Genomic DNA, 14,060 nt, shown 5'->3' with positions numbered 1-14,060 from the left:
GCAAAATTTGTTTCAGAATAATTTTGTAATATCCCGTTAAGGAATCTTCCAAAAGAAAAAAACTTGCGAGTTTTAAATTTCAAGAAAACAACTTTGCGAAAAAGTACGATCATTAACTCTGGCCTCCAAGTTGACTCAGTTGAAAATATCTCGGGTAAATAGCGTTTATATTACGGATCAGGCGATTACTTCGACGAGAAATTCGTGTGCAAGAGCAAGAGCGAATCGCCAAAAGAAAAAAATGCCGCGGTCCAGGGATGCTGCGAACCGCCGTTTTTTGATAGATGGACAGCAACGGTCTCTCTCACCGGTGGAGTCCCACGAAAGAGGATTGCCAGGAACGTCGAAATAGCAAATTAGGAAATTCCAAGGGAATCCATTTCTCTTTCTCTTTCCCGTTCCCACGGTTTGTTCTTACCCTCACCCTTCCTTCATCATACGATTTCTTAAGATATTAAGAAATTATAATAAATGTTGTATAAATTTTTATAGCACTATCATAATTTAAATTTCAAGAACAAAAAAGGAGGACCAGAAAATAAATTATAATTAAGAATTAATAATAAATTCCTAAAATATATTGTTTAATTTTTTTCACGCATTATTTGTGTTTTATTATAAATACATGATCTAGCATGTGGCCGCTTTATTTTTTCACACATTATTTGTGTTTTATTATAAATACATGATCTAGCATGTGGCCGCTCTTGACATGTCGGTTCAGAATTAAAGATTGATAAGACAATAAATATAAATCGATAACAGAGAAAGTGGATGTGGCAATGAGAGAAGACAGCTCGGAGAGACAGCTTTATTGTTGTAACAACTAACAATGTATTACTAGTACAATAGTAGCGCCGACTTCAATCATGAAAATCGCGAGCGACTTATGGTCTCAACCACGTCGTGACAGGCTTGATTAATCATCCGGATTCTCATTTTAATACGTCCAAAAGGAAAGCTTGGAGCTTAACACTCAAATGCAATACCACGGCCTGAGGACTTTTGGAGAAATGAAGAAAATAGATTCCTCAAAATATAATTACAATTCTATCGATCTTAAGGTACATTCTTATTGTGACGCTTTTTGTCCCTCGTTGCTGCTCTTCGTCTCTTCCTTCTTCTTTTCCTTCTCCTCGTCCTCCTGCTCCAAATATTTATCCCATTTGTTCAATCGTGCTTCGATCTCCGCGTCAGTTTCTGTAATTCTGAAGGACACATTTCCATATATTAATACAGCTGCGTTTTTCACAAATAATGTGACTCAATTATATATTAAATGCAATTGTAACATAATATTTGTTGCTAATTGAATAAGCAGATTTTACCAACAATGAATAAATATGTGGAATACCACAAGAGACATTCAATTAATTCGATTTAGCAGTAAATAGATAACAAATGCTAAGAAAAATATTTTTTACAGCATTAATATATTACAGGATTGCGATATTTTTTTTTCTATATAAATGCTGTTTTATATATAACATAAAAGGTGATACAGAAATGTTCAGATTCTTTTCGAATACCTGTATCAGCAACTACCGGTATTGGCTCTGAAGCCGGCATAGTAGGAACCAGCAATAGAACTTACTTGTACTTGGTCTTGCCGTCCCAGATCTCCGCCGAGATCTTCCTCTGACTGAACCAACGGCCGTTCAGAAGCTGCACGCAAGCTTGCGCCTCTGCCGGTTCTCGGAATGTGACTTGCGCTACTCCTTCAGGATGTCTCTGAGAGGAGAAAAGAAATATAGAGTGAGTCACAAAGTGTGCGAATCAAATACAAATCGTTCAATTCTAATAAATCACGTTTCAACGACGGATCGTTTGTTAGAGTTGACATATTAATGTTAAAGATAATATAAAACGTGAAAAATAATTTAATAAAAAAAATCAATTATTTATTACTTTGATTAAAACTTACTACTTTCAGTTGCTCTATTTTGCTGAATAATTTGTAGATTCATAGTTCAATTGAATCATTGATGTTTCCATATGTTTTAATGACTTTGTGTAAATTTCTTCGTGCAGCTACTTTTCACTTCAAATGCGTACAATCGAATATTTTGTTTAATAATAAAACAAAACTTGTACAGTAAATTAATTCATTTTATTTTTAATATTAATAATTCAATGCAATTCCAATGCAAAAATTGTAAAACAACATCCAAACTATGTATTTTATTTTGACCCATTTACGGAAGAATCTCGCAGGCATTTTAAAATTCCATAACACTATCAGCAAACATCCTTTGATCCACCTCTAACAAACCATACTTTACGACAAGCATGACAGTAAAGGGCCATGATTCACCGAAAACACATTGGCGGTAACACGTGCTACAAGGATGAGAAAAAATGACAACGAGATGCCTATGGTAAATTAGGTGGCAGAACATGAAATTCCACGCGTAGCTTTTGGAGCCGATGCTATTTCTCGCTTCGTGCGCCCGAGAGGAGAAAGAGATATAGTGAAATGAGTTTACATTAAGTTTCACAGATTTTGTTTTACGAAAATTAAGAAGGCAAAATCAATCATAGAAAATTCGTAATCATATTATATCTTTTTTGATATACTTTGTGCCAATTTTTCATATTTAGATATATAATCAATTTATAGGATGGCCCCTGAATGTTTTAGCCAGACTTTGAGATTTTATAGAAAATTTAATTATGAACAAAAAATTTCCTATAAACATGGATCGAAAAATGCTTTCTTAAAGAGTTATCGTCCAAAAGTTTCATGGTTATCTTATACATTTTCACAAATATCATGGAAAGTATGCGTTTTTTTATGAAAAAAATCTTAAACAAAAGTTGTACAAAATTAAATTATCTTTCAAATGGAATCAAAATAAGTGTGATATGTTTTATAGGTTTTGAAACAGCAATTTCAAATGTGTGTTGTAAGGAACCATTTTTGTGTACAAGAAACTTTTTGTGCAGAATTAAATTTCCTACAGAATCTCAAAGTCTGGCCAAAACTTGGGGGCCACTCTGTATATTTTATTCAATAAAACAAAATCTATCGGATTAATTAATTTTGCTCCTGACATCAATGATTCGGCTTCAGAAACATCAGTGCAATGTCTAAGCTTATATTTTTTATTCTCAGCAATTGCATGCCGTTTCATGGAGTTTAGAATAAAATTTCATTCTTTGAGTGTCAAGAAACTATTAAAGAAACTATTAAAGAAACTACTAAAAAAAGAAATTAGAATATACAATATCTAGACAACATACAGCGTCTAGATAAAAAGAAAGACATAAAAATTGGCAAAAGGAGGGGGGAAACACACGTCGTCCGGATGGAATGCGCTTGACATTGAATAGTTTCACGGCTGAGGCTCAAAGACTGGGAGTGTCTTGCCTCTCGCCAATTTATGGGGGTTAGGGGCATCCCCTTTCGAAGGCGTTTCTTCACTTGCCTATTCCGTGAAATTCGGTCGCTAAAAATACGACACACTTGGAAAAGGACCGATCGCTTTCAATTCGAAAGAGAGACAGCGATTTCGAGACACAAAGATTTTAAGTATTGCAATTAAATTCGCAATATTTCGTGACTCCCGTTTTTATACGAAATATGACGGTCGAAAAAATGTTTAATTATTATTAATAATCGTGACGTAAATCCAGTGGTCCTTGTTAAAATAGCGCACGCAAAAGAATAAAGGAGATGAAAAAACTCACGTCATAGATGACAACTTTCCTAACATCGCCACACTTCAGGCACTCGGATCGAATATCCTGCTGGTATTCCAAGAGCAGCTGGACTTCCCTGTCAAAATCCTCCGGTGTGAAAAGGTTTTTTATGATGACGACCCTTTCGCATTTCAGCGGTTCGCCTCGCATACGCTCCGGTCGCCAGTCGAACAATCTGTAAATAAACAAGTTACGGTACAGGAATGATGAGGAGATACGACAAGTTTAGATTGATCGTAAATGCTTCCTCTGTATTCGGAGAAAAAGGCACAGTGATGGTAGCTATAAAAGTAACTATACAAGTTTTATATGTAGAATTAAAGTACATAATTAAACTACTGTACACAGTTGAACAAACTATTTTATAATTGCACCAACTATAATTTCTTTATAAAACAATAAATTTTCTCGACCGCTATGTGAACAAATCAAAATAAGTAAAAAAAAAGAATTTAAGACTTCACAAATATGAAAACATTATTAGGTACCAAGATATTTTGGCCTTTCTTTTATTTACCTGTTTTATAAAAGTTGTGACTTTTATAATTGCCACCGTTATGTCTTTTTCTTTGCGTGTGATGATCAAGTCTACATACATAAATTCTTATTGATAATTACGTTATAATCAGAACTATTAACAATTTATCTTTAACTGTTATTCTTAATTATTGTTGATAAAGATATCAGCGAAATAATAATCACCACATCTCCCATTTCTTCACGCGACATTACGTCAGCACGCTACTATCGTTATTGGAAGTGGCGTTTCTCAAAGATTAAAGATGCCGACAAACGTCGCTGATACAGCTGAACAAATTGCCGGTAGCGAGTTCGCATGATCGCGAACAACTCGTCAAAGCTGAGTGAGAACAGTTGTAAATGATCGATAGATCGCGTGGCTCACGATTCTCCTTCTCGGAATCGCTCGGGAAAATGATGCTGATAGAGAACGTATGTTACAGTGCCAACGTAGATTCGCGACGGGTGTCGAAAGAGCCGTGTATGTTGCTGCAAAGACTACTTCCGGCCGGCAAACGTGGGCCCGTGCGTTCACCAATAACTGGTTTTCGCAAAGTTCAGGGCGTTGACCCTGCGCACACGACCTACGCCGGATAACGAGAGGATGCTGCTAACGACGAAAGCGACAGAGATGCGTCGAGATTGAGCAATACAATGAAATATGATGACGCGAGAACGCGTTAAAATCGATGTTGAGGATGAATCGCACGGGAAGCGACTAATATCCGTTGAAAATATCGTCGGAAGCGAGCCCAATTTATTTTTACTTGGAGCCCAATCCTATATCATCATAATTGCCTTTAACTTTAATTATTGTCATACTTTAATTTAATTATAATTGTATTAAATTTATATGCATTTATATAATTGTATTAAATTTATATGCAAAATCGTCATGAATTTTACATCAAAACGCGTTTCTTTCTGGACCATTCAAGAAACGTTCGATATCTATCACTTTCGGCACTCGGGCGAAACGATTATATCCATTGAAACATGCACGTCGACAAAGTCAATGTCATTCAGCGCAATCATACGCTTCGATTAACGGGTTAAGCCGCTCAACGATCTCCCTGCAAGTGCTGCACCGTGCCCGTATATAATTTTGGGCTGGCCTGTATGCAGACCGGCGGACTAAATGCGGGTAATCGACGTGCGCAGCTGCCTTTGCCGCCGGAACCGCCAACGCCAAGCAGTCTGGCGTCTGCAGGCGAACTCGGGACCGATGGCAGTGCAATTATAAGAGCCTTTTACACACACTGCAACACGTGTTACACGAGGCATGCATCGCGGAGATACACGAAGGCTTTTTCTAAATTATATGGTATCGCGTATCATAAAATCACGCGTATACAACGCGCTTCGTGATTCGAAGGCATCTCTCCGCGCTGTCTTAAACGAGCCGCTTGCGACACGCGGTGCAGCGCGGCGCGTAGAAACCTTAATAAGATGCACACGCGTGGCGGCCGCGGCGGATGCACCGTGGATGAAACGTATCTTGATCCCCCGAGGATACGCCGTCGTCGTCGTGCATGGACGCGAGCGAAAAGAGAGATGAATGGACCGGAGAAACCGGGGGGAGAAAACGTGATCATCGCGATTTTGCAACGCGAATCGCTGCGCACGCGAGTTATACCGGCCGTCCCGAGAGAGGAAGTGACATCACACGCTTTAAGTCAATGAGCCACGGGGGCAAGCCGAGATTTTCAGGAATAAATATGATACGGGAATTTGGTCCCGCGACGCGATTTATATATTAATATAGCCAAGTGTTAATCGACATTACTCGATTTAATGCGCGTTTGAAATGCTTCGAGATAAAATTTGTGATACGTGAATATTCGTGAAATTTGTGGAAACTCACTTTTCCTGCATCTTCTTCTGCCGCTCCTTATCCTTCTTTTTCCGCTTCGGTTTCAACGCGGGATCGTATTCGCCCTTCATTTGAAACTTCGCCCTCTGAACCGACAGTGTTTTCCCCCGGATTTGCGAGCCGTCTAAAATTTTCAGCGCCAGATCCACCGACTCGACCTGGAACGGATATTAAATAATTAATGATAAATTACGAGTTGGTTAAAGATTCATTCGAAACTCGAACGAAAAGCTCGATCTCGCCCGTTGTTCAGAAAATTTTTGCGCGTCTTGTACCGAAAGTAATTAACGCAGGACGTAAAAGAGGCGGCGTTAATAGGCTGCAGTTCCTAGTTATTGTGCCAAAGTAATGAGGTACTATTGTTACCTGACAATGTGCTCGCGATAAAGTTGATGATAAGTCCCACAGTAAAAATTCGCGATCAATTTAAATATGTTTTATTAGCCGGCTACGCCCACGACAATCACGCCGAAAAAAAAAAAATTACAATTTACATACGAGAGGTTCGGCCGTGAATTTATGAAATGGGCGTGTTCTCGATTCGGTAGCCCTCTAATTAAACCGGATCTGTCCTTTCATCATTGCGTAACCCAATTTTCCGAACAAAATTCGTTAATTCAAATTTTCCCGTTTATCGAGAAAGTTCTCGAGTATAACAAGTTACTTAACATTGCATTGCTTTCCAATAATTGTTTAACAACTTTCCCGAAGTTTTATTGCGCGGAAAAGAAAAATATTTGGTGTAACTTTAGCAGCGTGTAACAAAAGGGATTAAAAAAAAAACCGTGACTCTAAAAATCAGAAGATCGGAGATTAAAAGACTGAAATTAAGCGAGAGATTTCCGAACTTAAGCTGGCAATTATCATCTCGTCAAAACTAAATTGTATTTCTAAACATTCTTAATGGCTTCAAAGAAACCCCATTGAGTTCTTGTATATGGACAGGACATAAAAACGTAAAACGAAACTTATTTTGATGCATGTAATACGTGGACGATATACATACGTGTATATGTATGTAACACTACGCCACTACCGCGTCTCCTGATATATAGACGGTCAAACTGTATTCGCAGACATTCTAGGAATTATTTTCAGCTGTTGCACCATCGCTCGTGTTTCCGGGCATTAGATGTGTCAAAAAGCGGATAATATATGTATCAGAAATAGCGAAACCGTTTCAGCGGTAATGGTGTCACGCTTATTTACAAAACCCGTAAAACATGAGCAGCGCAGCTTAGCGCCGCGCCGTTTTAACCGTGACTTCATGCCATTCATAGACGGATATACTATGAATAGGACGGAGGGAATAAGTATTTGCCAACTGTCTCTTTCCCGTGCCTCGAAAGAAAGGGAAACGAGACAAATAAGAGCGCCTTTTATAGCAACGGAAATTCTACGGGAAGGAAACGCCTGACGCCTGAGAGATATTCGGCGAGATAAAATTCTGCCGGTCGTGAATTCGGCGGTTTGAATACCACGGGTACATGCTGCATAATGCAACGGCTTGGCCCCTTGTTTCATATGCATTTGGCGTGATAATACGCGATGAGACAAACGTGACTAGAATGACGACTATCTAAATGTGCACGCTGAGGCGATGTCGCGCAACGACGACGACGACGAATGACGTAACGATCTCAGAGACAAGTCTCCCTTGTAACGATGACCTAAAAAATAGCTTCCCTACTATGCTCGATATCTTAAGATCGAGAAACCGAGCGGAGAATATTCCGGGAAGTATTCAAAGGCGCTCGCGATATTTGATTTACCGTCGACCCACTTATAGACGAGGATTCTAATTCTTAGGTTCTCGAAATGATCCCCGCCGTCTCTCCACGTCTGTGCCACCGTCGACCGGACCGTTGAAAGTAAGGAATAATTTCGAATTCGATTCGATCGCTCTCTCCTGGAATCGTTACGGGTCGAGAGTTTGCGGCTATTTCATAGCAGTACGATTGTTCGCGGAGAGAGTTTACGTGGAGAGGAATGCAACGCGGCTACGAAATTTGATGCTTGTATATTCATCATAGCACACGTAAGAGTTTCTAGCCTCAAGGATATCCACACGAGAAACAAGAGTCACGTAAACACACCTTAAGAACCTGCGGACATAAAGGGCCTCGCCGTTCCTTTCATGCATCATCCTGCAACACCCACGCGCCAGACAGCTTCAAGGCTCCGGCATTCTTTTTCTCTTTTAGCGCGTCTCGCTTTCGCTTCAGCCCTTTAGCCGGTGGGACGCAAGCGGAAAGCCGACGTGACCGTTGACGTCATCATCTCCTCCCCGCGCAGGACTTGCAAAAGTGATTTAAATAGGAGGGACCCCCTTTCTCAATTCCTATCGCATGATCTGTCTCGCGTCACGAAAAACCAGTATCATTTCCCCACCGCAGCCGCGGGAATTCCTGCACGTGAGATTCGCTGCATACACGGCAAGGTATTTACGCGACACGTCAAGGAAGCGATCACGCAATTTGTGATAATCATTTTCCTCTATTAAGGTCAACTTCTCGGAAACGCTCGACTTAAACAAGCGTTCCGGTTAAACGAGATTAAGAGGGAGAAAGCACAGCTACCCGCGTACATCGAGTAGATAACGCGTGAAACGGTAATCTACACGGTCGGACGCCGGTATATTATAGGCATAGATCATCGTTGTTCGCGCGTAAACGACCAGCAGTGATTAAAATGCCGGTTCTGTGGGTACGATTCCAGTCCTTCCAGACCCCCGTGACTCGGCCGTGACAGCTACCAATGGGATTCGACTTATTGTCAGGCCCGTCGACCACCCAGACGCAGCTCCCGCGGTCATCTCGCAACACGGCCGATGTTAGATCACCGCAATTACAGTATACCCCTCGGAGATCCAGTTCACGTTAAATTACACGCGTTCTCCTCCAGCCGGCTATACGTGTGGTACACACGTAGCACACATTACAATCAGTCATCAGTGGCGCGGTCACGCGTCCTGGGAAAATACTCTCTCACGTCTTGCGGACAAGACATACACGAATTTTCGCCGTCGATCTTCCACTCGTTAACGCGCCAACAAGTGGACGGGGATGCGTAAATGCCGCAGTAAAAGTGTACGCGTTGAAGATTTTTCGCGACTGTCCATCTACGTGCTAATTAGCTCTCTAGTTTCTCCGTATATATATATGCAGTCACGGCTAACATACCAAGAATAAATAAATTAGACAATTACGTGACCGTTTGCGAATGTTTGCTCCCCGACAAGATAAGTTTCTCCGAATGTAAACGTCGCGATGTGATTTCTCGAATGACTAATACCCGTGACCGATGTAATTGCGTTTATATGTGCAGTATAACGCGTATCGGTTTAAAAATTCATAAAATAATTCGATGAAGAATATCGAGCTGTATACATCAAGCTGTATAATACGAGAATATCCTGAACGGATGCAAAACGCTACGTATGTAGAAGATAACATCTGAGATATCCATTTATCTCTGGCGTGTAACGTTGATTAATGATGGACGACAAGATTTCGAGGCGCCATGGATCATCATTATTGTGAGATGTTGTGTTTCTAACATGCTTCGGAATGAATACCGACGTCCCCTCTAAGCAACTATAGTTAGCCGACGTCTATTATCATTACCAGTACTGGCGCCCGGCCAAATTTCTCGCCGGGATGCATTAAATGCCGTGGCTAAAGAACGCGACGTGACAATTCATTAAAACGTTCGAGAACAGATGTAGGAAAAAAAATATTTCTCTTCCAGAAAAATCCATGTTCATTGATTATCCTCGTTGGCTTGGGCAACTTACACTTCACGCGGTACAGCATATTTCGCATTCCAATAACCGCAACTTCCGCAAGTGAAGAGACAGGTTGAAGTGCAAGGCTAAGGTATGTATATACGTTAAAGAAGATTCATACTCGAGACGGGCGGAAAGAGGCTGCTGACGACGGAAGATCATTTCACATTCTGTGTTTTGACTGGAGAGTAAAATTCTCTCTCTAATGCACACACAGCAATATCTCATTGCTTTCCTAGCTCGTTCTGTTATTTTTAGGCGCAAGAGAAGGAACGAGGAGCTAAATGATAAGGCGTGCTGATGCGCCGCGTTGATTTAACGACGCGGCGGCGGCGCGAGTAGCGCGAGTGCGACGAGAACGTGTACGTGTGTGTATATACATTGCGCGAAATGCTGACTCAACCGCGGGATCATACTGAATTATCATCAGAATGATTGCAACGGCCGGCGCTACACGCCTACGCTATTGACATTTAAGATCGCGGTTGTCCCACTAATTTGCATCGCACGAAATTCCAGGGATGAGTCAGCCAATTACCCTCGATGATCGCGCATGTAAGTTTCATTACATCGTGCGGCCAATTTACAGTTACGGTTCTAACCGAACGAACGTGTCGTCGTACGGAGAGACGCGCGCGCACCGAATTTTTATAGCCTAATTTGCATCGCCAAAAATTACACGACGTCAGTCAACAGGTCCTTAACTTGTTGTAAACGGGAATTGTTGTGCGAAAAAACACTCCGCTTTTCGATGGGAGAGAATTTTAAACGCAAAATAATAGACGGCAAAGATACAAGAAGACTGTAATTTAAAGTCGATAAAGCGTTTCTCATTAGACATGCAACGTTCATTACGAAATAATTTTCCTACTCTTGCTAGATAATAATATATCGCTGTATCTCGTAGCCCGATATCTCGAGTGGTACCAGCCAGCACCATCCAGCTTCCCTTGAGATGCGTATTTCGGGATACATTTCACTTTGAAGATAAACGCCGCGGGAACCTGCAGGATGTCTCTCTACTAGCTAAGAGTAGAATTCTGATTGACAAGTTGCGTCCGAATTAGAATAAAATATCTTTCTGTTCGAACAACACAATAGATACGACATTTGCTTAAAAAAACAGAACTCTGTATATTTCGTACACAAAAAGAACGATTTTACTGAAAGATCTGAAATGTATCTGTATACAGATCTCAAAATAATTTTGTTGAACCACCAAAATAATTATGTTGAAAATTTAAACTGGTTGCCAGAACATATCAAAATTTTTTGCAGCATTGTTAATCATGTTTGAGTTTCCGCACTGTTAAATCTGTAGCGTTAAATTTAACTCTATTTGAATCGCCAATGTTCCTACTTAAAATGTAGTTATTTTTAAATAAAATAACGGAATTTAACCTAAATGGGTTGAAGAACTGTTTTAAGTTATTTAACTCCATTGTTTTAATTAAAAATAACTGTATATTAAGTAGGAGCAATGGCGACTCAAATAGGATTAAATTTGACACTATAGATATAACAATATATAATTATTTTGATAGTCCAATAAACTTACCTTTTTACCTTCAGATTATCCGATTAAATTTTAGTTTCAACCAAATCATTCTTTTTACGTAGATACTGAATTATCACCAATCTCAGAGAGATATCTAAAGAGTAATTCGTTTGATCTTTAACACATCAAAATATCGTACAAATTGATCCTGACCCGACCTTACAAGTTCTGGCAAGTCATTCCATTTGATACTTTATTTCTTTTGGCTTATGCCGTCGAAACCGCGCGAGCATGCCTCCGCCGCTTCGTTTCATTGTTTCCAATCGAAACTACCCAGCCTCGCGCGATAAAACCCTTCCCATATTAGGCGCAGTGTCGTCTCTTTTCCTACGAGAGACGACACTACGAGACATCGTCGCGAGAGACACGACGCGCATATACGCGCGCGCGGCACATTTTGCAAAACCGGTTCCCGGAATTCCATAAGATCTGAAGTGCACACGAGCGCCTTACGGGAGCGCGCTCGTAAAAATCGTCGTTTTGTCCCCGCGCGTCGTGTGTCGTATACCTACTGAAGTCGCCGCGGGCGAGCACAAGCCGGCGGCGGCACAATTAAGAACTGTTAACGCTTCGGTATTTAACTAACGACAAACGTCGCGGAAATTACGGCCTCGCAAATTGCAAATTCATGCCGATGAAATTTCCCCGGCGACAGAAAACAACGTCTCATGAATGGATATGAGCGTCGCCGGCGGCGAGACATCTGCTATCCCGATCTTCCCTCCGGCTCTCGACGACTGAACAGTTGCGGATGCTGAGTGTGTGTGAAATGTTACTTAACTCTCTTAGCAACCAATAAAAGCTGACATTTCCTCACAAATATTTCTTACGGTACATTGGACTGGTCCCTCCCGTGTAGGACGTAGAGTTTTAATGACGTATGACCTACCCGCTCCTTCGAAAGCGTCAGTCGCTTCCTTTCACGGTAAATGCGCGTGAAAGAAGAAACGCACCCGCTTGTAAATGTAGTCGGGATAATCTCGGTCAAGTCGACGATTTGATTGCTGTTCGCACACTACACGATTAAATTTTGAGGAGCAGTATATATATTCCAATTTTTCTCAGATATTATCGAGTACGTCATCGATTAAATTAAAATTAAAATTTCACTTTTACACTCCTTTTACTTACTCCTCTGATCTTGAGAGAGATTTAGAGATGCACGAAAAGTGCATCGACACGTGATCTTGCCCAATATGGAAACTTGCCCTAGAATAGAATTATACTGCTATCTCTTCATTTGCGCTATTGAGTTCTGCGTGTGTATGTGTGAATATGGAAATTTGGCTTGAAATAGAATTACTGCTATTGTATAGTGAGTGTATTTACGTCCGTGACGTTTGTGTGGATATACATATATGAAATATTGAAAGTAAGATCTAATCTGTGGGAAAAGTTAACTACATTTATTCTATCTCAAGTATTGGTTTTAAATACATGCGAAATAAAACTTATAAGAAGAATAAATTCGTACGTTTAAGAGTGTGGAGGGAAATTTATGGTAGGTACTTGATAAGATTATCAAGTGTGGAAAAAAAATGAGTTAACTCTTTTAAATGGCTGACTTGACGTAACGTTACACTGACGTAATCGTATGGTCACGGTGATTCTCAAGCCATAAACACGGCTGCTGTATCTACATCTCCATAATGCCTGACGCAATATCTAGAATTACTTGAATCTGTCAATCGTACCATTGTGATTTCAGGCACGCAGTCGTCAGCCCACCCCAAATTGCAATTCCGCAAATTGCAGCATTCCCCCGGTGTACCTTTCAAAGCATCAGGAATGCGCAAATGAATCGCCGTCATAGCAGTTTGAACGTAACATCATCCCCTCCCCCCCCCCCTCGTCGTCACCCTCGAAAGCACGGTCTGTATTTATGTAATGAAAAAAATAGAACAAAAATCGCGCTTTGATGTCACAAGCGTACAAAATAGTTTTCAATTCCAACGTTAAACTTGCGATATTTATATATAAGTACATTATTTAAGCGCGATTAAACATGTAATATTCGAAAGTTGTAGCGGATTACTTAATTTCGTCATATCTTAATAGTTCAATTATCATCGTCTATTATAAGAAAAGCTGTCGCTACTTATACTTGCTGACGTGATGTAAAGCGCACACAGAAAGAACAATTTTGCTGGATCCAGATCTGAAAATAATTTTGGTTCAATAATTAAAATAATTTTGTTGGAAACTCAAAATAATTGCTAGAATATTAAAACATTTTATAGCAATGCTTATCATTTTTAATATTTCAATAAAATGTTTTGATGATTCAACAAGAATTAATTTTCAGATCTATATTCGGCAAAATTTTTAGACTTTTCAACAAAATTGTTCTTTCCATGTACGGACAGATTTATTATATTATTATATTATTACAAATTATATTATTACAATTGCCTTGATGTGCGTTCTCAAATTTGAGTTTGAAGATACTAACATAGACATGTATTTTATGTATTTTGAGTTTACAAGAAGCATTAAAAATGTAACTTCAAGAAAATTAGATCAAAAGTTAATAGTTACCGATTAAATGTAACTAAATTAAGTTAAAAGTTAAGAGCCTAAAATGTAACTAAGTTAAGTTAAAATATTTAAGAGCACACGTC

General features: G+C 39.8%; 1 protein-coding gene and 1 long non-coding RNA gene across 6 annotated transcripts in view; one reads left to right on the top strand and one right to left on the bottom strand.

The window, feature by feature from the left end:
* Positions 1 to 797: 797 nt before the first annotated feature.
* The window catches only part of LOC105455643 (HIV Tat-specific factor 1), a 26,886-nt gene continuing 13,623 nt past the window's right edge, over positions 798 to 14,060 (bottom strand). For all 5 annotated transcript variants that reach the window (XM_011699114.1, XM_011699113.1, XM_011699109.1 and 2 more), the window contains exons 3-6: positions 6,086 to 6,252; positions 3,691 to 3,877; positions 1,595 to 1,731; positions 798 to 1,208 (exon numbers count right to left, since the gene is read on the bottom strand). In XM_011699114.1, the coding sequence (XP_011697416.1) occupies positions 1,073 to 1,208; positions 1,595 to 1,731; positions 3,691 to 3,877; positions 6,086 to 6,252 (627 nt within the window). In that variant the 3' untranslated portion in view covers positions 798 to 1,072. The remainder of the gene's footprint in view (positions 1,209 to 1,594; positions 1,732 to 3,690; positions 3,878 to 6,085; positions 6,253 to 14,060) is intronic.
* Positions 3,887 to 5,031, top strand: LOC105455641. Its single transcript, XR_975139.1, has 3 exons — positions 3,887 to 3,992; positions 4,383 to 4,565; positions 4,665 to 5,031. It is a non-coding gene; the product is annotated as an uncharacterized LOC105455641 (long non-coding RNA).

The sequence above is a fragment of the Wasmannia auropunctata genome, unplaced genomic scaffold (assembly GCF_000956235.1).
Source record: "Wasmannia auropunctata unplaced genomic scaffold, wasmannia.A_1.0 LD335888.1, whole genome shotgun sequence".
NCBI classification, from domain to species: Eukaryota; Metazoa; Arthropoda; class Insecta; order Hymenoptera; family Formicidae; genus Wasmannia; species Wasmannia auropunctata.
Note: the sequence above shows the minus strand (reverse complement) of the source record. Positions and strands in the feature narration are given on the sequence as shown.